Here is a 27,156-nt window from a genome sequence, read left to right on the forward strand (position 1 = left end):
CATTATTTATTCTAAAATATGCACAGTTAACATTTCAAATCTGGTGAGAACTTGTGATGAACAGTCATCAGACTCAACATGTTAATTGTTTTCTTTCCATAAATGCCACCAGACCCACTGAGTTTCTCCAGTAATTTCTGTTTGTGTTTCCTCAGTCAGCATGCTGGTTAGATGTAAAGCACCAACAGTCCATAAGCATCCATGATTAATATTCAATTATCAGCAAAGGGAGAAAATGAGAAAGGAAGACATTAGGATCAACGGGTTTCAAACATATGGGTTTCTGAACCAAATTACTAGGCTTCTGACCAAGCCCTCATTAAATATTTTTCAGCTTTAAATTCCTAAAATATACCACGATCACTAGCTAAACAACAAAGCTATGCAAGTTTCATTTCATTTCCAAATAGTACAAGGGGGCACTTAAGAAGTTAATATGGGAAGTAAAGATATGTTGAGGAAAGCGAAGCAGGTAACATTGAACTGAAACCCAAGATATTTGAATAAGCACCAACAAGTGTAACTGGTTAGGAAAATAGATAATTTTCACCCTGTTAAGGAGTCAGAAGAAAATTTTATGTAGAGGCAGAGGACACAAAAAAGTACTTAAGAGGACTTTGCATCTCTTTACAGAGGAAGCAGATAACACAAAGGTTATCTGTAGAATCAAACGTAATCTGCAACATTCTCCTCATGTCTGCACGAGAATACCAGCTGGGCTGTTTAATTTTGTTGTAAAGTTTATAAAGGCCACGCTGTTTTATTTTCCATTATTTTGGATTGTGAACCAAAATAGAAAAAAGGGTACTACTGCAAAACAAGGACTGTGGGAGTAATAGCTGCACTTTCAAAGCTAAGCTGCTGGGACTCATTGAGCTTTGTTTACACTGTTCCCGCCTTTAAGTAGTGAAGGAAGATCTTCAGACACCATGAGACAAAGTGAGTAACTGAGTTCAGACTAAGCTTCATCCAGATCCAGAATGGTGATTGCACAAACCAAATGTGGACCAGATGTCGGGGGCAGGAATTATCAGCATGACAACTCTCTGAATAGCTCTGGGACAGGTGAACAATGTGTGAAAAATACGGGATAGGGGCTTCCATACTACAAAAAAGTGACAAGATCTCACTCTCTCTCTGTGTAGTGAGCTAATCAACTCCTAGAAGATAACTAGTTATTTTTTCCCCATCAATAGCTGTAAAATGTTGCTTGTAACCAGTGACCGAGAGACTGTATATGTATCATGCTAACCACCCTGTTTCTTCAGCAAAGAACATGGAACCTGGATGAGGAGATCAGAGAACATAAGGATTTGGAAGAAGCAAAAGCAACACCTCAAATGAATCCTGTGGATTTGTACAGTGGTACTATGAACTGTGTTTCCTCAGTATTTCTTCCTCCAACGATAATATCTTTGTTTGTGTCTGTCTGCATGTGTGTACAGAGATTTAAAAAGGAGGAGAAAGAGAATTTCAACCAGTAGAGTTATATGCTGACAATTTATATTTCAGTTTGTCTGTAGTTAGAATTGATTTATTTAAAATAAGTAGTAGTTTATGCTCAGTACTGAATTCTGGTTCGTGTTTCCTGCTGACCTAGTCCATTAGGTAGAATAATTGAGGTCTTCAAGTGCTTTGATTAAATCTTAAACCTTTGTGACGATCACAGGAACAGTGGGTCTTGAGTACTTGTGTGTTTTCCCATGTGGTTTGTGACTGGTTCAAAGCCACAATTCACTGACCAAGAACAAGAGGTCCTACTAAGTAAGCAGCACAAATATTCCAATTAGATGTACAGTGCCCAGGAAGGGGCAAAGAAACAGCAAAAATTCAAACAGGAAACTACAATCCTGTTAACCCCCTTGCATGATGGTCATGCATGATTGTTGGGTGGTATCCCTTCATTTGACCATTTTGCTCCCGAAGGTTGAAGCACTTAAAAATAAAGTGAACGTTCACGAGGTTGAAACAAAAGGAACAAAATTTGGATGGGACATCTAAAGAAACTGAGCCCTGTGAAGTCAGTATTTTTGGCAGCAAAGAAAGATTGAGACAGGAGAAGCAAAGTAAATTATCACCTAAAAGTTTGCTTTCTGCAGTGACATATTACACAAAATAAAACTAACAGCAAGTATAATAAAGCCATGGAATAAATGGCAAATAGTTAGACATGTAAGTAAATATTTGGAAGTCATCAGGATTTTTAAATTGGCCTGGACTGAATCTTAACCAACATAATGAATGGATATACCTTGCAGGAATGCATGCAGGAATTGTAAGCCTACAAAAAAAGACTCTTTCCAATACATTTGTAAAAATTAAGAAAAATGATTCCGATTGAATAAAAACAATTGCGAGTGATGAGTAAATATGTCCCTCTGAGACAGGCAAGAAGGGGTAAGATAAAGGAACCTTGGATGACGAGAGCAGTGGAGCTTCTTGTGAAAAGGAAGAAGGTAGCTTACATAAAGGTGGAGGAAGCTAGGGTCAAGTTCAGCTAGAGAGGATTACTCGCAGGCAAGGAAGGAGCTCAAAAATGGTCTGAGGAGAGCCAGGAGGGGGCACGAGAAAGGCTTGGCAGAAGGAATCAGGGAAAACACAAGGCATTTTACACTTATGTGAGGAATAAGAGAATAGTCAAAGAAAGAGTAGGGCCGATCAGGGATAGCATAGGGAACTTGTGTGTGGAGTCTGAGGTGGTAGGGGAAGCCCTTAATGAGTTTTTTGCTTCTGTCTATACGAAAGAAACGAACTTTGAGGTGAATGAAACCTTTGAAGAGCAGGTGTGCATGCTGGAATGGATAGAGATAGAGGAAGCTGATGTGCTGAAAATTTTGTCAAACATTAAGATTGACAAGTCGCCAGGCCTGGACCAGATTTGTCCTCGGCTGCTTTGGGAAGCGAGAAATGAAATTGCTTCGCCACTTGCGAAGATCTTTGCATCCTCGCTCTCCACTGGAGTTGTACCGGAGAACTGGAGAGAGGCAAATGTAATTCCTCTCTTCAAGAACGGAAATAGGGAAATCCCCGGCAATTACAGACCAGTAAGTCTCACGTCTGTCGTCTGCAAGGTGTTAGAAAGGATTCTGAGGGATAGGATTTATGACCATCTGGAAGAGCATGGCTTGATCAAATACAGTCAACACGGCTTTGTGAGGGGCAGGTCATGCCTCACAAACCTGATCGAGTTTTTTGAGGATGTGACTAGAAAAGTTGATGAGGGTCGAGCTGTGGATGTGGTGTATATGGACTTCAGTAAGGCATTTGATAAGGTTCCCCATGGTAGGATCATTCAGAAAGTCAGGAGGAATGGGACACAGGGGAACTTAGCTGCTTGGATACAGAATTGGCTGGCCAACAGAAGACAGCGAGTGGTAGTAGAAGGAAAATATTCTGCCTGGAAGTCAGTGGTGAGTGGGGTTCCACAGGGCTCTGTCCTTGGGCCTCTACTGTTTGTAATTTTTATTAATGACTTGGACGAGGGGATTGAAGGATGGGTCAGCAAGTTTGCAGACGACACAAAGGTCGGAGGTGTCGTTGACAGTATAGAGGGCTGTTGTAGGCTGCAGCGGGACACTGACAGGATGCAGAGATGGGCTGAGAGGTGGCAGATGGAGTTCAACCTGGATAAATGCGAGGTGATGCATTTTGGAAGGTCGAATTTGAAAGCTGAGTACAGGATTAAGGATAGGATTCTTGGCAGTGTGGAGGAACAGAGGGATCTTGGTGTGCAGATTCATAGATCCCTGAAAATGGCCACCCAAGTGGACAGGGTTGTTAAGAAAGCATATGGTGTTTTGGCTTTCATTAACAGGGGGATTGAGTTTAAGAGTCGTGAGATCTTGTTGCAGCTCTATAAAACTTTGGTTAGACCGCACTTGGAATACTGCGTCCAGTTCTGGGCGCCCTATTATAGGAAAGATGTGGATGCTTTGGAGAGGGTTCAGAGGAGGTTTACCAGGATGCTGCCTGGACTGGAGGGCTTATCTTATGAAGAGAGGTTGACTGAGCTCGGTCTCTTTTCATTGGAGAAAAGGAGGAGAGGGGACCTAACTGAGGTATACAAGATATTGAGAGGCATAGATAGAGTTGATAGCCAGAGACTATTTCCCAGGGCAGAAATGGCTAGCACGAGGGGTCATAGTTTTAAGCTGGTTGGTGGAAAGTATAGAGGGGATGTCAGAGGCGGGTTCTTTACAGAGAGTTGTGAGAGCACGGAATGCGTTGCCAGCAGCAGTTGTGGAAGCAAGGTCATTGGGGTCATTTAAGAGACTGCTGGACATGCATATGGTCACAGAAATTTGAGGGTGCATACATGAGGATCAATGGTCGGCACAACATTGTGGGCTGAAGGGCCTGTTCTGTGCTGTACTGTTCTATGTTCTAATTCTCTTCCACGCTGTCAAATGGTTGATTTGCAATCTTCAGCCAGATCAAAATACCTAAGAACATTTTGCATCAGATAATCTGCTCTGATTCTGTCAAGACCCATTAAAAACTCTCCAAAAAAAAACAAACCTTGATTTTTTTCAGTGAATTGCTAGAAGGAACAGAGATTTCAGGCTTTAATACCTTTACTGGAGTAAATAAATGAAAAGCAAACATGAAACATTATTTTTGTAGGCAACTTACACTAAAACTATAGAAAAGGACTTCTCCGCTTAATAGATCCCATTGAAAACTCCATGCTAAAGTCAGACTTTACACTGCTCTGTAGGTGGACACTTCTTTCTCGAAAATCAAGTCCAAAGTGATTCCTAGTACTTGCTGGCTGATGTCCTTTATTTCTTTTCCTTTTCCAGCTGAGCAATATTTAATCCTATAATTGGCTTTCATGAAGTAGGACCAATTAGAGATTCTTCCCTCCACCAAGCTGGGAAAGTCTTCTAGTCTCGTTAGATCATCAACTTAGGCTTTTCAATTTGAGACTAAGCTCTCACGTATATTTGGCAAGGTGACCAACAGAATCAGCATTCTGAGATAATGGGAACTGCAGATGCTGGAGATTCCAAGATAATAAAATGTGAGGCTGGATGAACACAGCAGGCCAAGCAGCATCTCAGGAGCACAAAAGCTGACGTTTCAGGCCTAGACCCTTCATCAGCATTCTCCCTGCTTGATGTGTCTTTATCTTTCTGCTTTCTCCTCTCTGAATTTTTCAGACTTACCTGTCTAAAAGGTTGGGATAACTTAAAACCTTGAAATGTGCGACTATAATGACTTTCTATGGCCCGCACTCCCTTCACTGCCTGTCTCCATGGCAACATGAATCACATGCACCTTGCATTCACTTATAAATGTCGATTTACTGTCTTTATAATTCCCAAATCTATTTTGGAAATAAACAGACAATTCAAATTATAACCAGTTATAAAAACCTGATATTCCCAGCATAAACCAGAGATTAATAGCCTAACCTATAGTCAGATGCTCTTCCACTGTCTGTTTATGAATATCTTGCTGCTTCTTCCCAGGAATACAACCTGGATCCTTCTTTAACAACCAAACACCCCAACTTTGTGTTGGGGCAGAATTCAGAACAGGTCACTCGACCCCATTTAATTCTTCCATTTTACACTAAGGACCCAAACATAACAATCACATAAACTTTGTATTTTTTAAACAAATTATTAACCTTCCCATTGAGTTATTGGCAATAATCAACAAGTTCCACACAATTCTGAAGAATTAGCAGCGCCTATAATGATCTTGTTAAACCTGCACAAATGACAAAGAACACAACAACAGTCCTTGTTTCTCAAATTCGGATTCTGTCATTTATCTCAAGAGTTTCAAGATTGTGTTAAATGAAACAGCAATGGAGGAAGTTGCCCACAAAAATTACTTAGAAGTTAATCTGGCAGAATTCCATTTCAAGAACATAAGAAATGCACTCAGTTCTCCTAATTATCAATGGCAAAATTTGTGTAAACCTGTGTGGTAAATCAACTCAGACATTATGTTGGTAACAGTGTCAAGGCACGAAACAAGGGCTTCAGAATGAATGTCCACAGCGAAATTTGCCCAACTGTTGTAGTCTTATGCATCTTCACAGCAGGACCAGGACAGCAATGCTTGTGGGTGTGTGAACATAGAAATGATCTTTTACACAACAGACTCATTCCAAGTTGTAGCCAGAACTATTTGCAACATCCCTCATATGTTGTGCAAGGGAGATTGAAGATTCCTTAAGTTTGCAGACTTCACCAAGATGCAAGGTATCAATGACTGCATACCTGCATGACTGCACACTGTAGGAGATGCACATCTACTCTGTACTGTGCTGGAACAGAAACTCATTCCCCTTCCTCAATGTCCAGTTGCTGTGCAAAGCATGCAGGTTATGACATCCTGACACCAGTTATACTGCAGCAGTATCCTATATACATTTCATTTGGGGCACCAGAGCAAACCAATGGGTGACTAGTGGGCAACGACATGGCGGACAGCTCTGGAAAGCATAAGTTAATCATGCATTGAAATCCACAGTCCAACTTTAGGAGCAATCAAAGTTTAGCCACAAGTAGTTTTAGTTTACTCTTTCGTTCCATGTGACTGTCAATACTAAGATTAGCATTTGTTGTTTATCCCTAACTGCCCTGAGAATGTGATTTGACCTACCTGAATTGCTGATGCCAAATTGGTCTAGGTATATTCACAGTGCTGTTTAGAAGGTTTCCAGGTTTCAAACCGAGAGAGATTTAAGGATGTGCAATATATCCATATATGGGGCAGGGAGGGGAACATAAAGTTGAAGATTTTTCATGTCTGTTGTCCTTGTCTGACAATGGTTCACATGGGAAAGAAACTCAGCAAATTGCTGCAACAAATCTTGTATGTGGTACACACTGCTGCAGTGGTAAATGGGATGTTAATCGAGCTGCTTTGACCTAGATGATCTTGAACACATTGTCAGAACTGCATTCATTCAGGGAAGTGAGGGTATTGCATCACACTCTTGACCTGTACTTTTTAAATGGCAAAAAACTTGGGAGTCAGGTGGGGAGTCACTCAGTGTAGTATTCCTAGCCTCTTACCTGCTCTTGTAGTCAATGTATTTATATGGTGAGTCCAAGTACAATTTCTGGTCAATGGTAACCGTCAAGATGTCGATAGTGAGGTATTGAGTGATAGTGATGCCATAGAATGTCAAAGGGGTGGTTAGAGGTCATTGCTTGTGGTGTGAAAGTCACTTGCTGTTTTTAAGCCTAGGCCTAGATAATATCAGATATTGTTGCATTTGAATGTATCCGAGAGGTCTTCGCCGAATGGTGCTAAACATTCGCATATATGGTGAATTTATGATGGTAGGAAGGTCATTGATGAAGCAGTTAAAGATGGTTAAGCCTAGGACACTACCTTGAGGAATTCCTGCAGACATATCTTGGAGCTGAGATGATTGACCTCCAACATCCACAACTATCTTTGTATGTGCCAGGTTTGACTCTAACCAGTGAAGTGGCGTCACCCCAATTACCATTGAATTAAGTTTTGCTGTGGCTCCTTGATGTTACAGTCAATCAAATACAACCCTGATGTCAGGGCTGTCACTTTGGATTGGTCTTGCTTTTTGGACAGGTCATACATAGCAATTTTCTACATTGTTAGATAGATGCCAGTACTGTAGGTGTACTGGAACTGACAGATAGCGAGAACTGCAGATGCTGGAGTCAGAGACAAGACAGTTTGGAGCTGGAGGAACACAAAAGGCCAGGCAGCATCAGAGGAACAGGCAAGTTGACGTTTCGGATCAGGACCTTTCTTCAAAATGTACTTCCCCAAAACATTTTTGAAGTAGTACATTTCTGAAGAAAGGTCCTGACCTGAACGTCAACTTTCCTGCTCCTCTATGGTGCGTGGCCTGCTGTGTTCCTCCAGCTCCACACTGTATGGACTAAGAACTGGGTTTGATCTGGAAACACAAGTTTTCAACAATATTGCCCACAGGCTTTCAGGGCTCATTGTCTTTGCAATAGCCAACGTTTTTAACTGTTCCTTCACATTATATAACATGAATTCAGTTTTTGAAGACTGGTATCAGTGATGTTGGGGACCTCAGGTGCAGATTAAGGTGGCTCATTCACTGAGCACTTCTGGCTAAAGATGGGTGCATGTGCTTCAGCTTTGACCTTTGCACTGATGTAATGGACTGCCTCTTTGTTGGAGATGGAGGGGTTTTGCGGAACGTTCTTCTCCAGTTGGTTGTTTAATTGTCATTGCCACGTATAACTGGGTGTGACAGTACTGCAAAGCCTGGATTTGACCCATCATGTTGCTGTGCCCATCATTTGAAATTTAGCAGGCAAATAATTCTCTATTGCAGCATCATCAGGTTAACACATCAGTTTTAGGCTGGCTTGGTCCTGCTCCTGGCATGTTGCCCTGCATCGTTCATTGAACCAGTCCATTGACAGCAATTTAAAAAACATCAGTGGACACTGATGGATCTTCATTCAGGAAGATGAGAAGAGTGGCTTGAGAGAGACCTGGAAACATTTCACTGCCTCAGTTGGTTATCTGAAACTCTGGACAAATGATTGGGCATATTATGTACTTAAGCATATGAACATTCAGATGCTGAGTTCAAAAGGTGTAAAGTCATTTCATTCTCTGCATTGATAGCCTCCATATCACTGAGCACAAAAATTCACTTGTCTCAAAAAAACTGGGATATGTAAAATATAGACTTTCTATTCAACTTATTCAGTTGCAAATTAGATGAATACTATTTGACTGATCCATTTCATTACTTATTTGTTTGAAATGTGATGAGGTGCTATATAAATACAAGGCTGTATTCCTCCAAACTAAAACACTTTGAAATGTCCACAGTCTGTATTCTCATCGTGCTCTTGTTTCTCATCCTAACAATTTGAGTACATGTATTTTTGTTCTGCTTGCTGGCAATCATCTGACTTTATGCGTTCAAAGTTAATTTTATTCATAAAGTTGTTGCATAAAGCAGTGACTACAAATAAGAAGAGACTCATTACAGCCTGCAGTCAACAGGAGACACATAGCAGAAAGTAATTCTAAGTAATCTTTCTCTTTACATCTTCCACAAGTACGACTAAGAGAAGAAAAATATCTCAGCAGTAGAAAGGTACCAATTTTACCCAACATTCCTGACTTGGGCTCTCCTATGCCAAAATCCTCAAGAGACTGAACTGCATCAGGTTGGTTGCCACCACCGATTTACACTCAGCTGAAATCAGTGTCAGTGATCTAACAGTCTTAAAGAAAAGAATGGAAATAATTAACCATTAAGGAAAAGGTTGACACTCTTGAGTGGATATTAATTTTCAAAGATACCAGCAGTTAAGCATGGCTGTGTACTTACCTGACACTGATTCAGGGAATTAATGCCTGCTCTAGATCCACTGCAAAGATAAACAGTGGTCTTAAACTTCAAATGACACAGTTTCTCACATCGGAGAAAAGTCTGTCTGACTTAGTATGGGAATCTCAAAAGGCTAGTAAAATTAAACATTTAATTGACCAGGCAGGAAGATAGCGCCGCTGAGACGGGATGGCGCATACACAGGTGACGTGTAGATCAAGGGTAGCAAAGATTGCAAACCACACTTCATAACTTGCAATTGTATTGTCACTGCTTTACTATCACTGGTTAAAAATCCTGAAACTCCGTCCTCGTCAGCATTGTTTGTACTCACACCAAGTGAACTGCAGCGGCTGAAGAAGGCAGCACACGACCGCCTTCTCAGAGGAAGGGCAATTAGGGTTGGGATTAAATGGTCTCACCCTGTGAAATAATACATTTTGAAGTTAATTTGTTAAATAACTAGAAAAGCAGTTCTGACAACTAAAGAAGACACACACAACAGGGAGTGAGGTGGTTTATAAAGAAATGCGGACAATGAGATGGTTTGAGGTGTGTATACATCAATGCTAGAAGCGTCAGAAATAAAGCGGATGAATTAGAGCACGGGTCAGTACCTGGAACTATGATGTTGCAGCCATTACAGAAACTTGGGTAAGTCAGGGACAGGAATGGTTGTTGGAAGTTCTGGGATTTAGATGCTTTCAAAGAAATTGGGAGGGTGGAAAAAGAAGTGGGGGAGTGGCATTGCTAGTCAGGGCGAGTATAGCAGCTACTGAAAGGCAGTTCGAAACTGATAATGTCTACAGAGTCTCAGAGATAATGGGAACTGCAGATGCTGGAGAATCCAAGACAACAAAATGTGAGGCTGGATGAACACAGCAGGCCAAGCAGCATCTCAGGAGCACTCTGATGAAGGGTCTAGGCCCGAAACGTCAGCTTTTGTGCTCCTGAGATGCTGCTTGGCCTGCTGTGTTCATCCAGCCTCACATTTTGATGTCTACAGAGTCTGTTTGGGTTGAAGTCAGGAACAAGAAAAGAGCAGTCACTTTGATGGAGGTTTTATACAGACCCCCAAATAGTTGCAGGGAAGTAGAGGAGCAGATTGGGAGGCAGGTACTGGAAAGGTGCAGAAGTCACGGGGTTGTAGTCATGGGTGACTTCAACTTTCCAAATACTGATTGGAAACATTTTAGTTGTAATGGTTTAGGTGGAGCAGATTTTGTCCAGAGCGTTCAGGAAGGATTCCTGACACAGAATCTAGTTAGACCAACACGAAGAAAGGCCACTTTGGATTTCGTGCCTGGCAACGAACCGGGCCAAGTGTTAGACCTGTTGGTAGGATGGCATTTTGGCGGTAGCGATCATAACTCTGTTTCTTTCACGATTGTCATAGGATAAGGTTAGGTACATATGGCAGGGAGAAGTTTATAATTGGGGGAAGGGTGATTACAATTCATTTAGGCAAGAACTGGGTAACTTAAATTGGGAACAGATGCTGTCAGGGAAGAGCACCACAGAAATGTGTGGATTGTTTAAGGAATGCATACTGCGTGTGCTCGATATGTTTGTCCCTAGCAGGCAGAGAAGATGCGGTTGAGTGAGGGAGCCATGGTTCTCAAGAGAGGTCAAATGACTAGAGGAAGAGGGAGAAGGAGGCTTATGTAAGGTTAGGAAAACAGGAACAGAAAAGGCTCGAGAGGGATACAAGTTACCAGGAAGGAGCTAAAGAAAGGGCTTAGGAGAGCTATATGGGAGCATGAGAAAACCTTGGCAAATAGGATCAAGGAAAACTCCAAGGCTTTTTACACAGATGTGCAGAACAAGAGAATGACCAGAGAAGGGGGTAGGGCCGATCAGGGATTTTAAAGAGAGTTTGTGCACAGAGCCTAAAGAGATAGGAGACATCCTTAATGAATACTTTTCTTCAGTATTCACAGCTGAGAGGGATCTAGTTGTAGAGGAGGATGTGTAGGCTAGAGGAGGTTGATGTTAGTAAAGATGATGTGCTAGGAATTCTGAGGAAGTTGAAGATAGATAAATCTCCCAGACTGATGGGATTTATCGAAGGATTCTATGGGAAGCGAGGGATGAGATCGCAGGGCCTTTGGCAATGATCTTTTCTTCCTCACTGTCAAAAGATATAGTGCCACAAGATTGAAAAGAGGCAAATGTCATTCCCTTGTTCAAAAAAGGGAACAGGGATAACCCTGGAAATTACAGGCCAGTTAGACTTACGTCAGTGGGTGGGCAAATTATTGGAAACGGCTCTGAGAGACAGGATTTATGATCATTTGGAAAGGCACAGATTGATTCGTGATAGTCAGCATGGATTTGTGGAGGGTAGATCATGCCTCACAAACCTTACTGAATTCTTTGAAGAGGTGGCCAAACACATGGATGAAGGTGGAGCAGTGGATGTGGTATACATGGATTTAAGTAAGGCATTTGACAAGGTTCCCCATGGTAGGCTCATGCAGAAGGTAAGGAGGCATGGGATAGAGGGAAATGTGGCAGCTTGGATTCAGAATTGGCTGGCCCTTAGAAGACAAAGGATGGTAGTAGGCAGAAGATATTCAACATGGTGCTCAGTTAAGAGTGTGTACCAAAAGGATCTGTGCTAGGTCCTCTTCTATTTGTGATTTTTGTAAATGATTTGGATGAAGGAGTGGAAGGGTAGATTAGCAAGTTCGTGGACGATATGAAGGTGGGTCACGTTGTGGACAGTGTGGAGGGTTATTCTAGGTTACAAAGGGACATTGATAGAATGCAAAGCTGGGCTGAGAAGTGGCAGAAGGAGTTTAACCCTGAAAAGTGTGAGGTGATTCATTTTGGAAAGACAAACCTGAAAGCAGAATACAGGGTTAACGGAAAGACTCTTGGCAGTGTGAAGGAGCAGAGGAATCTTGGGGCTCATGTTCACAGTTCCCTGAGAGCTGCCACCCAGGTGGATAAAGTTGTTAAGAAGGCGTATGGTATGTTAGCTTTCATTAATAGAGGGATTAAGTTCAAGAGCCATGAAGTTGTTCTCCAGCTGTACAAAAGCCTGGCTCGGCCACATCTGGAGTATTGTGTCCAGTTCTGGTCATCTCATTACAGGAAGCAATGTGGAAGCAATGGAAAAGGTGCAGAGGATGTTGCCCTGAATGGAGGGAAGGTCTTACGAGGAAAGGGTGAGAGAGCTAGAGCTTTTCTCTTCAGAATGACGAAGGGGGAGAGGTGGCTTGATAGCAGTGTACAAAATGATCAGAGGTATAGATAGAGTAGACAGCCAGAGATTTTTTTTCCTGGGGGGAGGTAGCTTTTACGAGGGGAAATAGTTTTAAAGCGAGAGGAGGTAGATATCAGGGAGACATCACAGATAGGTTCTTTACTCAGGGAGTGGTAGGAGCGTGGAATGCATTGCCGGATAGGGTAACGGAGTCGGCCTCATTAGGGGCATTTAAGCAGCTATTAGATAGGCATATTGATGATAGTATAACGTAACGTTGGAGGCTAGACAGATCTTAGGTTTAGGGCAAAAATTCAGCACAAAATCGTGGGCTGAAGGGCCTGTACTGTGCTGTACTGTTCTATGTTCTTTTAATTCATATAATACCTCATCACAATCTCAGGATTTTCCAAAGCTCATTGTAACCAACGAATTACTTTTGAGTCTTAATTATTCTGGCAAGTACATCAGCCAACATGTGAATTATACACCTCCAATTAATCTATGGTTGAAAGAAATATGATGTTGAGTATATAATTTTTGTTGGTCTTTGAATATGAACAAAGAGGCTGGAGTTTGGTTTAATGTTACATCAAAAGGCTGTATGTCTTCGACATTGGCATTTTAGTGAGAGAGCTGCCAAAGAAGATTGCAGTGTATTTGAACCCATGTCTCTTTGACTTGCTGATAGAAACAGATAACTTCAATCATGTTCAAGATTTAGAACACTTCAATACTGCAATACCAAATTAGTTGTTGGGGTGCAAACATTTTCAGCTACATTAGAAACTGATATACACTTAAAGTTTTGGCAAAGATCTGTAGCTCGGATTGTGGACTTGCTCGCTGAGCTGGCTTGTTTTTGTTCAGCCGTTTCTTCACCATGCAAGATGACATCATCAGTACAGCCTCCACTGAAGCGATGTCATTCTACTCCGCTTGGAATTTATACTGTGAGGTCCATTATGGTGAGCATTGTCATTTTCGGTTTTCATCTGTATGGGTTTGTATATGGGATTCAATTCTACGTGTTTGTTGATTGAAGTACGGTTAGAACCACGCCTCTAGGAATTTTGGTGTTTGTCTATGTTTGGTTTGGGCTACTGTGGTTACTTTGTCAGAGTTAAATTGATGGCCTTCATTATCTGAATGCACAGATATTAAAAAGAGAGTTCATCGAGTAATGTTTGTGGCATTGTTGCACCCATTCCCACAACATGCAGAATGAACATGGTTTATAAAATACCATGCAACAACTGCCACAAACATTACAAATCGGACAGACAGGAAGGAAACTAGCCATCAGAATACATGAATGACTGCTAGCAGCAAAATAGAACAATGAACTCTCCTTAATATCTGTACATTCAGACAAAGAAGGCCATCAATTTAACTGGGACAAAGTAACCATAGTAGCCCAAGCCAAACACAGACTTGCACGGGAATTCCTAGAGAGATGATTCTCCACCTATATTTCAACCAAAGTATATATAGAATTGGACCCCTTATTCAAACCAAAGCAGATCAAAACTGGAAATGACAGTACTTACTATAAGGGACTGGACAGTATAAATTCCAAGTGGAGTAGAACAACATCGCTTCATCAGAGGATGTCACCTAGCATGGTGATGAAACATCTGAACAAAAACAAGCCAGCTCGGTGAGCAAGTCAACAACCTCAACTGATATACATTTCCATGTCTTCTGTGAGCTATTTTCCCCTGACTATTGACATAATCACGAATCACCTGAACAAATTCCTCTTTAGTGGAATTTGTTCTGTTATTTGTTATGGACTAGAAAATGGTCCACTGCTTTGAAACATTCACTGCGAGCATGAAATATTGTCAGTTCGGGCACAACATAGTTGGATACCGGTGAAAGCTTCTTTTCATTTGCCTCGAGCAACATACTTCTGCCCAAAGCAGAGCTGATCAGTCAAAAAATAACTGATTTCAGCAGCTGGATGCCATTCAGTGGCAACTAAAATGCATTAAATCTGACATATACCTTTGAGAAGAAATATATTTTTTAAAATTGTTTTATTTTCCACCCCAAAAGCTTTTGATAACCATGGTCTCAAGGTGTGGCCTTTTCTCTTAAGCTTATTGTTCTAAAATGTGAAATGAGAAACAAACAATAACGGTTCACAAAATGTAACCCTGGTCCAAAAGTCGGATTTCTTCTATTACTATTAGGATAAAAGGTTTGTCCAGGCTTCAAAGCATTAAACTATTTTTTTTAAAACCCAGATTGCCACCTACCTTGGTACAAAGAGTTGGCAATTGTAGAGCCAATTCAGCCATTTCAGGTAGAAGGAACTGAAGAAGGTGCTGTGTTTCAACGTCATTTAAAAGCTAAAGAACAATACAAATTTATTGAGTTATTTCAACAATTTAACTTATGTCCTGCACAGCAATACTGCATTGCCTTGGGACAAAAATTTTGTAGATGATTTTTCTTTAATTAAAAGTACTTGTTACACAGTATAGTTTATGATAAATATAACACAATAATTGCCACAGAATTACATTAATGTTGTATGATCTACTTGAGGTTTGAAAAAATGTCACTGGACTGATAAATTAATTAAAACCCGTTGTTTACATTAAACCTGAAGTATCTCACTGTTCATGAGGTATACTAATGGTTCACTATAATTTTAAACAATATTTCGTACTTAAAAACATTACTGTTGACATCAATTTTAAACTTAGGTTTTGAAATGTGTGTGAAATTTCACAAGCAACAGCAATTCATTTGGAAATTCAACAGGGTGAATGGGTCCTTGAATTGGTCATCTTATTTGCTGAATTGAATATTAAGCACAGAAGAAAAGTTATTGCATTATTTAGGAGTTCACTGCCAAGCTACAGAGAAATTTAGAGATACAATTTTGTTTGACCACTAATCAAATGCAGGCACGCTGCTTATGGATACATTTGCGATATAAATTTATAAGAGCTCAAGAGGCACAGATTGGCTAACCCAATGTGCATTGGGTTGCTGACTCTGGGCAGTCAAAACCATGACCGTCAGCTCAAAACATTAACAAGCTAATAAAAACATGGTCACCAATACTGGCACAAAACTTCTTATGCCTGGTGTTCAACCAGCTGTCCATCAGTTTTCATCTCAAATTTAGCTATTCACGGGACATGCTGTATCTGGCACATGGGGCATATTGAATCTGGCACACTGGAATTATTCCCTCATGGCAGTCTGGAACACTCCGGGCACTTCAAATGTTCATTTCCTGTCCTGAAAGCCAGGCTAATATTATTAAGTGCTAATTCTGGGTCCGTGTATGTGGCACTGTGGTGAAGACCGAACAGAATTAAATCAGCAAATGACACAAAAACTTATTAAGTATAAATATGGGAAACAGGCAGGGAAAAAAAATGAAGTCAGAAAGAAGGCAAAAACAAAATCTTTTTGGACAGAATGCTCTGATATAAAAGCAAGACAGCACAGATCCTACAGAACAAAACAATACAGTTCATCGTCTCTCAAGTTATCTTTGCAATGTGCAAAGACCAATCTTTATCCTTTCCACTGGCAGTCCCCAAGGAATGAGGATGTTTGCTTCTAATCCAGTTCATTGGGTCCTGAAGTGGTTGCTAAGTCCAACGTGTGAACTGCTGACTCTGCTACAGGTGGCCAGAAGGATTGAGTATAACTCTGCACACACCCAAAAAAATCTCTCAATAGTGCCCTGCTGAACAAGCCTTCTCCTTTTTCTTCTCTTCAGAGCTTGTATTCACCTCAGGACTAAGTGTTTCGCTCCCACACTGCATTTTCATTGAGCTATTAGGCTAGGTGGGATTGAGATTCACAAGGAAGAGGTATTAGAAATCCTACAGAGGGTGAAGATAGATAAGTCCCCTGGGCTGGATGGGATTTATCCTAGGATCCTCTGGGAAGCCAGGGAGGAGACTGCCGAGTCCTTGGCATTGACCTTTAACTCATTGTCTACAGGAATAGTGCCAGACGACTGGAGGATAGCAAACGTGGTTCCCCTGTTCAAGAAGAGGAGTAGAGACAACCCTGGTAATTATAGACCAGTGAGCCTTACCTCAGTTGTTGGTAAAGTGTTGGAAAAGGTTATAAGGGATAGCATTTATAATCATCTAGAAAAGAATAAATTGATTAGGGATAGTCATCACGGTTTTGTGAAGGGAAGGTCGTGCCTCACAAACCTTATTGAGTTCTTTGAGAAGGTGACCAAACAGGTAGATGAGAGTAAACCGGTTGATGTGGTGTATATGGATTTCAGCAAGGCGTTCGATAAGGTTCCCCACAGTAGGGTATTATACAAAATGCGGAGGAATGGAATCGTGGGAGATATAGCAGAGGGTGGTAGTTGATGGGAAATGTTCATCCTGGAGACCAGTTACTGGTGGTGTACTGCAAGGGTCGGTGTTGGATCCACTGCTGTTTGTCATTTTTATAGATGACCTGGATGAGGGCGCAGAAGGATGGGTTAGTAAATTTGCAGACGACAGTAAGGTCGGTGGAGTTGTGGATAGTGACGAAGGATGCTGTAGGTTGCAGAGAGACATAGATAAGCTGCACAGCTGGGCAAGAAGGTGGCAAATGGAGTTTAATGCAGACAAGTGTGAGGTGATGCACTTTGGTCGGAGTAACCGGAAGGCAAAAGTACTGGGCTAATGGTAAGATTCTTAGTAGTGTAGATGAGCAGAGAGATCTCGGTGTCCATGTACACAGATCCTTGAAAGTTGCCACCCAGGTTGACAGGGCTGTTAAGAATGCATAGTGTTTTAGCTTTTATTAATAGAGGGATCGAGTTCCAGAACCAAGAGGTTATGGTGAAGCTGTACAAAACTCTGGTGCGGCCGCACTTGGAGTATCGTGTACAGTTCTGGTCACCGCATTATAAGAAGGAAGTAGAAGCTTTGGAAAGGGTGCAGAGGAGATTTACTAGGATGTTGCCTGGTATGGAGGGAAGGTCTTACGAGGAAAGGCTGAGGGACTTGAGGCTGTTTTCATTAGAGAGAAGGTGGTTGAGAGGTGACTTAATTGAAACATATAAAATAATCAGAGGGTTAGATAGGGCAGATAGGGAGAGCCTTTTTCCTAGGATGGTGACGGCGAGCACAAGGGGACATAGCTTTAAATTGAGGGGTGAAAGATATAGGACAGATGTCAGAGGTAGTTTCTTTACTCAGAGAGTAGTAAGGGAATGGAACGCTTTGCTTGCAATGGTAGTAGATTCGCCAACTTTAGGTACATTTAAGTCATCACTGGATAAGCATACGGGCGTACATGGAATAGCGTAGGTTAGACGGGCTTCAGATCGGTATGATAGGTCGGCACAACATGGAGGGCCGAAGGGCCTGTACTGTGCTGTTATGTTCTATGTTGGTTCCCTGCTCCTTAATGAAACTGAAATTCTCAAGTCTAATGAAGATCCATTTATAGTTTATCAATCTCAGTTATAACCCGGTCAGACGTGCTGCCAAAACAGAAGTTAAGTCTGAATAAAAAAAGTTGGGAAGGAAAGAACAGCGCACTTAATTTAGTTTTTGAAACAACCAAGTTCAAAAAACAATTTTATGTAAACTGTACAAGACATCTAATGTTTCCATGGCTACTTTAAAGCTAGCTCACATCAGTATCTGTCTCCTTAAGGCACTTCTGGTATCACTGCACTGAAAACTGTAGCTTGGTACAGACTCCAAGGTAAAATTTCAAGCTGTTAGCAGGAATAAATCAAAATGTTGCTTCTGTCATCTATTAACTTAAGGAGTTGAAATGCACCTTTCAGTGTGTCGTTACTGACAAAGCTCCACTTCAATGGATTTCTTAAGGTTAAGGTTGTTGAGCGGTATGGGAGAACCCAAGCACACGGAGTTGAAATACAGTATCATGCATTATTGTGTTAAATGACAGAATGAATCTGATGTATCACCTCCTCCTGCCCTACTTTCAATGCTATTTCATATTTTTTGTAAGCAAACAAATACACCAGAACATGAGCAATTTGTACTCGTATATAATATTAAAAACAATGTCCCAAGGCATTTTGAATGGGACAACAAATAAAAAAGAAATAAAAAGGAGGCCACAGCGACAATGGTAGCAAAGTCAGAGTGAAAACAGGCAGTTTGGTTGTAAAAAATGGTTTAAAACTGGAAAGAGAAGTGCAGAAGTTGGGAAGGGGTATTCAATGAGGCAGTTAGTCACAAATGAATTACATAATGGACTATTTGACAAGTAGGAGGCTTGTACCAAAAACTGGAAGCAAAGTGGGGAAATTTTATCATGATGTGAAAATGAAGGACTGAATTGCGAATTTACTGAACAGCAGGGATATAATTGTAGCTCAGTGACAACTGGATTCCGGGTCAGAAACACTGATCGGAAATGAAAAGAAACATCTGTTGTTTATGGCTTGGAAGAGATGATAACAAAAACATTTCAGAAATTAAGCTCATTGGTCACTTGGCAGAGATAAATTGAGGAGGTAGGCCTGATGATGGATAAAATGTGGAGTTTTAAGCACATCTCTAGATAGTTAGACATCTCTTAGCATAACTGCTAAGATTTAACTTCACCTAGTCTGGGAATGGTTCAGTGAAGTGATTAATCAGTGACAAGGCACTGCATTAATTATGGGAATGAAAGCATCACCCTGCCCAAAAGGATCAGCTGGAAGAAATTTTTATTCACTCATGGGATCAACAGTTGTGGGATTCAGGAATAATATCAACATAGTCAATGGTTTGCATTGTCTGTTTGCTTAGTTACTTGCTCACCTCTGAATTATGATCAACGTTCCAAGTTCAAGTCCCACTGAAAATTAAGGCTGAGGCTCCAGTGGAGTATTGAGGAGGTATTGCATTCTGTGGAAATGCCATTTTTGGTTGAGATTTTAAATTGAAGCCTGATATGTTGGCTTGGGTCTAAGTATCCCATGATTCAAAGAAGAGCAGAAGTTATATCCAGGGCCTGACCAATAATTGCCCCTCAATAAAAACACGGTCCTGAAGGGGGCTTGACAGGGCAGGCATGAAATGGGCATTTCCTTGTACAGGAGCAAGGGGAACTAAAGGTCACTGTTTCTCAAAAAGGAGATGAGGCAGACTTCACTTTTCCCCAAGACAGTGTTCAAAATCTTCAGAACACTTGTCTTCAAAAGGCAGTGGAAGCAAAGTCTTTGAATATTTTTAAAGTCGACGGTGGATAGATTCAAAGTACACAAGGGGAGGAAGTTTACGAGTGGTAGGCAGAAATGCGAAGTTAAGGTTAGAATCAGCTCAGCAATAATCTTTTTAAATGATGGAAAGGCTTTTTCTTTTGGAGGGGGAATTGGGTTTCAAATGGCCTTTCCTGGTTCTTACCCTGTATGTTAGAAGAAACATTATCTTATTGTTATTTGTCAGGGGGAGGAGAAAGACAGAGAAAGGAAAGAAAGTCAAGCTCATTTTGTTTCGATGAAACCAAACTTGAGGGAAAAAGGGGATATTATTTATTAATTTCAATATTACTAAATTTTTCACCAGTGATTTCAGTCAATACCTCATCATTTCTCAGATAATTGTTTCCTCAGTTTCAATACTGTCTGATACAGTTTTGGGGAACCACTCCTGCACAAACATAACGTTTGACTATAGCTAACCCTCTTCGCAATACTACTGTCAACTCCTGAGAAATACCATATATGAAAAGTCAAATCAGCCTTCTGTCTGTGCCCAAAGACGCAAGCTGTCATTGGCTAATAATTTGTACAGAATCTAATTTCTAGTACCTGTCAGCAAGTGCTATATACTGCACAACATAGGCACTATCCTGAATACTTATTAACCTGAATACTAAATCTTTCTTCTACTTTCCAGATGTGACATTCAAGGTATAGTAATGGCAACAGGCTCATCAATACAAATTTCGCACAGAATATTAAAGTTTGATCACACGGAATGCATGTTACTACTGTCATTCAAAGGTCAAAGTACAACACCCTTTTGTTTTGTCCAAAATCAAAGACATGCAACATACTCCAATATTTGAAACAGAATCATTATGTATCTGTTTCAGTGTTGCACACACACCTTGTTTCTTTTTAAAGATAACAATCAGGATGCTGGAAGGCAAAATTCTTACAAATAATAATAATTGGGGTTGCAGCCAAAAAAAATGGACATCTACACTTTAAATCTCGAACAAAGACATTCAAAGCTCTGACCTGCACAAGTATTGATTTAGAGATATTGGCTAGGAAGTGTCACAGCAATCAATCACTGACTAATTTCATCATGACTGGCTTGCAGGACGTTGATTAAATGGAAGCAAAGAAAAAAATGCAAATGGGTTGATTTAGTTGGAGGATGGCAACTTCCTGGGCAGACAGCCTTGACTAGCAATTTAGTAAAGTGAACATATATATTGCCACAAAGAAGGTTGACTAAATACTGTCATAACTAATGACTGCTTGTCACTATAAACCGTTCTCATGTGGGTAATAAATGAGTATCCCTGACGGGACTAGATGAGAAGGCGCTGAGGCAGCAGGCCTAGCAGTTTTAAATCAAATCTCGACAACACATCAAATCAAGTAAACGAAGACCTGTCACATGACCACAGACATTTCCATATATCACAAGGGAAAAATCAGTAATCAAGTAAAAAGGCAGCTTTAATACCAGTGTACACAAAGGTGCAAATTTACAGTATTTTATTTATCCAGGCTGATAAACCAACAAGGTTGATTTACTTTGACAGACCCTGACAATGGGAAGAATGCAGCTCTTTGAATTGTTAAGTCTGACATTTCAAATCTGTAATCAGGTATGTCTAAGTAAACATTATTCCAAAGAAGCAGTTCCACTGAAAATCAACTTATCCAACAGACCTTTACTTTCTAATTAATATAGGGATTTTAGCCGAATTACTACTTTGCTGAGAAACAACATGACAGGCATATTTAATTTAAAGAAAAGCTCATTCATCTTTCTGAATTGGAAGCCAAAATTATCAAGAAACAGACAGCACTTTGTTACAATTTTCGTTCAAAGTTTGTGTCAACAAAACTGAGGCCTGCACTAAATACTTTACTAAAAGGAGAGAGAAAAGGCAACCATTCAATTCCATTTATTGGTTAAAAATGTATTAGTTTCAAGAACTTACTGACAAGTAGTTCACAGCTAATTGTCCAAAAAATACTGCTGAAGCTGAATTTGTAAATTTATTTTTCAACATCGAGCTGTTTTGTATAAGCTAACAATTCTGAATTCTTTTGCACAGCACATACAAATGCATTAATTCTTATTTGTCACAGGAAATCATCAGCTGAACACTAGATTTCAGCCATACAGAAGTATAATAAATTGTGAGATAACTGGCATAGAAGCTTTTTGTGTTTGAACTTTGATCGGAAATGTTATAATGCAGAATATATCAAATGTATTTTTTTTTTCTTTATTCATTCACAGGATGAAGGCATCGCTGGATAGGCAGCATTTATTGCCCGGGGGCAGTTAAGAATCAACCACATTGCTAGGGGTCTGGAGTCACATGTAGGCCAGACCAGGTAAGGATGGCAGTTTCCTTCCCTAAAAGGGTATTAGTGAACTAGATTGGTTTTGCCCAACAAACGACAGTGGATTCATGCTCATCACTAGACTTTTATTTCCAGATATTTATTGAATTCCAAATCCACCATCTGCCACGGTGGAATTCAAACCCAGGTCCCCAGAACATTATCTAGGTCTGTGGATTAACAGTCCAGTGATAATATCACTAGGCCATTGCTTCCCCACCTACTTACAAAGTATTATACAATTATGAAGGAAGTTTTTTCTCTTGGAATCAGGTGTAATGCGTCATTACTCTCTATGATAATTTCACCATATCTAGTGGATGATGAAATGTAGCTCCATGGTTACTGAATGCCAGGGCGAAATATTCTCCACAGGCTGGCACAGTGTAGTCAACAGGTCATGATTTCCCTTGGCAAAGCAAGTAATTTATGGCACAGAATGAGGCTATTTGGCGCATTCTGTTTGTTCTGGGTGGAAAAATTGTTATCCCGTCTAATTCCATTTTCTATCACTTGGTTCATTGAATTCTCTGTCTTTTGTACTTCAAATGCATAGCCAATTCTTCTTAAATGTGATGAGGATTTCTGCCTCTAACCACCTTTAGTTCCTGTCACCCATCTCCTCCAGGCAATGAGATTCTTCCTCAAAACTTGACAAAAGTCAAGTACTAGTACACACTAACGTATAAAAAAAACTCAGGGCAATTCAAAATCAACAATAGTGTGAAGCAGACCACTGAGCACAAGTCTATCTATTTCGAAAAATGAGAATCAGTGCAGTACTTATTTGATGTAAAATTAGTTTCCTGAAGAAACTAATGTTTCCTTTGTTTGATTTGAACCCTGACTTTTGAAATCAGCACAGAGTAAGACTGGAAATTGAAATATAACATGTTTTACTGAACCTGCAACTTAATTTTTATTTTTTCAATTTTCACTTGCATGCACAAAATTCTTGACCATTTGTTTTTGAAAAAAAAAGGTAGAGAACCTCTCTACCTGCATCATGTCTCTAGGTCAGATGTAACATCCAGTGCCTGTGGTGTTTGGTATTGTTATGGGCACTGTCTGGAAACCCGAGTTTGCAGGTCACTGAGATCAAACAGCTGGAGTTTACTCAGCTCTCCTACACTTACAATGGCAAATGTCGTTGGCAACATAAGGAATAAATCTTGAACAAAAAGATTTTACACGTATTTTCTCTCTCAACGTGCAACTGTTTCTACTGCACCATGAAGCCACTGTCTTGAGACTCAATTTCCAAATGCACTAGCTCATTTCATCCTCATTGCAATGAATATTTATTCTCAAAGCATTACGGTCACTTACATTTACCCTCACCTTAACCCTTCTACCATGAAATCTTCACTCATACTTTGTCACCTCCTTAAATTATCCTAGTGCTCCGGACTGGCTTTCCACACACTGCCAACTGTATGATAGTCAGCTCAGTCAAATTCTGCTGCCAGCATTCAATCATGTCAGGTTTTGCTCATCCATCAGTCCTGTTGTCGCTGGCCGACATTGACTTCTAATAGCATAATGAGTCAAATTTAAATTAATTGTTCTGAGAAGGGGTTATTGGACCCGAAATGTTAACTCTGCATTCTCTTCACAGATGCTACTAGACCAGAGAGTATTCCTGGCAATTTCTGTTTTTATTTCAACCTTTCTGCCTGTCTCTCAGTCCCTTTGAGTATGCCCTTTTCTGTCTATGTGCCCAATATCTTTTTCTTTGCTGACATTTGCATCGTCTTGTCCCAACCATAGGAATAAGTTCAATCATCAAAGTTGAAACTATAGAAAGACGCCACTTAGCTTATAAGCCAGAAGATCAATGTTGCTTTCATTCAGAGAATACTGGACTCTGAAGACCAAGGGTTCAATGCCTCTCCAGGACCAAGCATCAAAGTAACTATACAGGGGCCCCATCCAGATGAAAATATTTACTGAACAGAGTCAGCCTTAAAGACGGGAAAATATGCGATCACCTAGGGCATGAAATCAAGGGAATTATTGTTAAAGATTAATTAATTACGTAGTGGTCTGAGGTAGGCTTAATATGAGACAGGAGGTTGCCTACATGCAGCAGAGCGGGCTGGCTGTCTCAAAAAGGATGATGATGGGCGTACATGAGCAATGAAAGCAGCTCAAAGATCACCAGGTAAATTCATAGATATCAAGATTAGTGTTAGGGGTTAACTGAGTTCAGCCTCATTTGAGAGGAGAGATTTTTAAAAAATATTTAAGCATCATTACTAAATTTCAAAGAAGCTTCTTTTAAAAGCTGACTTACAGCACTATTTAAACACTTTTCAAATGTAGCACTTTGACATACATAATACAGTACTATAATTTCATACTGGCAACCATGCTTCCCTCATTACCCGATCATGATCTACATGCTCATTGATTTACATCAGCTCCACAGCTCAAGAATCCACTCAACTGCTTCCACAGCGTCACCCCCTCCTAATTTTGTAATCTCCGCCATCTCTACAACCTTTGGAGATTTGGTGTTGCTTAACTGTGAACTCTTCAGCATTTCCAGTTCTAAGCTCTCCACTATTGACAGCCATGAATTCAGTTAGCTCGTTACCAAGCTCTCTAATACCGGCCTTAGAACGTTACCACACTGCATTTTCCCTTTATAGCCCTTTTATAAACTAGGCTGTGTGTTTAGGCTTTCAGTCAACCATCTAATATGTCCTTTTATTTTTCTTTATAATTTTCCTGAAGCACACTGCAAATTTTATTATGTTAACTAAGCTTCAAAACTGGTGCTGCAATGGAAAATCACCTGTGATTACAAGCCCACTTGAAAAGAGGTTTCTCAGCCAAAAAGGTTTGAGAACCACGATGCTGAAACAGCGAGCTTAAAGCATAAGACCACAAGACATAGGAGTGGAAGTAAGGCCATTCGGCCCATCAAGTCCACTCCGCCACTTAAATCATGGCTGATGGGCATTTCAACTCAACTCCACTTCCCTGCACTCTCCCCGTAGCCCTTGATTCCTTTTGAGATCAAGAATTTGTCGATCTCTGCCTTGAAGGCATCCAACGTCCCGGCCTCCACTGCACCCCGTGGCAATGAATTCCACAAGCCCACCACTCTCTAGCTGAAGAAATGTCATCTCATTTCAGTTTTAAATTTACCCCCTCTAAGTTTAAGGCTGTGCCCACGGGTCCTAGTCTCCCTGCCTAACGGAAACAACTTCCCAGCATCCAGCCCTTCTAAACCATACATTATCTTGTAAGTTTCTATTAGATCTCCTCTCAGTCTTCAAAACTCTGATGAGTACAATCCCAGGATCCTTAGCCGTTCATCATACGTTAAACCTACCATTCCAGGGATCATTCGTGTGAATCTCCGCTGGACACACTCCAGGGCTACTATGTCCTTCCTGAAGTGTGGGGCCCAAAATTTGACACAGTATTCTAAATGGGGCCTAACTAGAGCTTTATAAAGCCTCAGAAGCACATCGCTGCTTTTATATTCCAACCCTCTTGAGATAAACGACAACATTACATTTGCTTTCTTAATTACGGACTCTACCTGCAAGTTAACTTTTAGAGAATCCTGGACCAACACTCCCAGATCCCTTTGTACAGCCACTTTACGAATTTTGTCACCATTCAGAAAATAGTCCATGCCTTTATTCTTTTCTCCAAAGTGCAAAACCTCACATTTACTCACATTGAATTTCATCAGCCATTTCCTGGACCACTCCTAAACTGTAAATCTTTTTGCAGCTTCTCCACCTCCTCAGTACTACCTGCCTGTCCACCTATCTTCCTATCATCGGCAAACTACACCAGAATGCCCCCAGTCCCTTCATCCAGATTATTAATATATAAGGTGAACAGCTGCGGCCCCAACGCTGAACCCTGCGGGACACCACTCGTCACCGGTTGCCATTCCGAAGAAAAGCCTTTTATCCCAACTTTCTGCCTTTTGTCAGACAGCCAATCGCTCAATCCAAGCCAGTAGCTCACCTCGAACACCATGGGCCCTCACCTTGCTCAGCAGCCTCCCGTGAGGCACCGTATCAAAGGCCTTTTGGAGTCTAGATAGATAACATCTACTGGGTTTCTCTGGTCTAACATATTTGTTACTGCTTCAAAAGAATTCTAACAGGTTTGTCAGGCACAACCTCCCCTTACTAAATCCATGATGACTTGTTCTAATCTGACCCTGCACTTCCAGGAATTTAGAAATCTCATCCTTGACAATGGATTCTAGAATTTTTACAAACTACCGAGGTTAGGCTAATCGGCCTATAATTTTCCGTCTTTTTCCTTGATCCTTTCTTAAATAAGGGGGTTACAACAGCAATTTTCCAACCATCTGGGACTCTCCCTGAATTCAGTGACTTTTGAAAGATCACAACCAAAGCCTCTGCTATTTCCTCAGCCCCCTCCCTCAGAACTCTAGGATGTAGCCCATCGGGGCCAGGAGATGTATCAATTTTTAGACCTTTTAGCTTTTCTACTTTCTCTTTTGTAATGCCTACCATACTCAACTCTGCCTCCTGGCTCTCCCTAAGCATCTTTGGCATACAAAAAAATCTCGGTGTCACAGACATGGTGAAATATAGCTGAAACCACAAGAAATCATTGGCCAAAACGGTACTGCCAATACCTTTGGTAAACTATTGGTAAGCAGAAGTTTTGTCAAACAGGTGTGTTTGAAAGGAGAAATGAGTGGCAGAGAAGTTGGGAGGCTCACAGAGGGATTTACGAAGAATGGGGCCTAGGACAGAGAGTGTGGAAGGAGTTGAAATGCAGATGGAAATCCCGTTGGATGTAATTTCAGAAAATTATTAGGCTTGGTTATGATGCTTTCAGAGTTGAATTGGAAGCTGCTGGTGAAAAGGGTTGAAAATGTGACAACCTCACTTGTGCTATAGAAACCAGGTTTACTTACTTATTTACTTACTTAGGTTTTACTTATTAGTAGGCATCAGGTGCAATGTGGTTACCAAGGTAGTGCAATTCTTTTTACAGCTAGTTGACATATAGATGAACTGTCAATTGCAACATCCC

At 40.7% G+C, this 27,156-nt stretch overlaps 1 protein-coding gene across 3 annotated transcripts in view; it reads right to left on the reverse strand.

Moving 5' to 3' along the window:
* The window catches only part of parga (poly (ADP-ribose) glycohydrolase a), a 196,416-nt gene that overhangs the window by 98,650 nt on the left and 70,610 nt on the right, over positions 1–27,156 (reverse strand). For all 3 annotated transcript variants that reach the window (XM_059640270.1, XM_048563467.2, XM_048563466.2), the window contains one exon: positions 14,816–14,908. In XM_059640270.1, the coding sequence (XP_059496253.1) occupies positions 14,816–14,908 (93 nt within the window). The remainder of the gene's footprint in view (positions 1–14,815; positions 14,909–27,156) is intronic.

The sequence above is a fragment of the Stegostoma tigrinum genome, chromosome 37 (assembly GCF_030684315.1).
Source record: "Stegostoma tigrinum isolate sSteTig4 chromosome 37, sSteTig4.hap1, whole genome shotgun sequence".
In the NCBI taxonomy this organism is placed as follows: domain Eukaryota; kingdom Metazoa; phylum Chordata; class Chondrichthyes; order Orectolobiformes; family Stegostomatidae; genus Stegostoma; species Stegostoma tigrinum.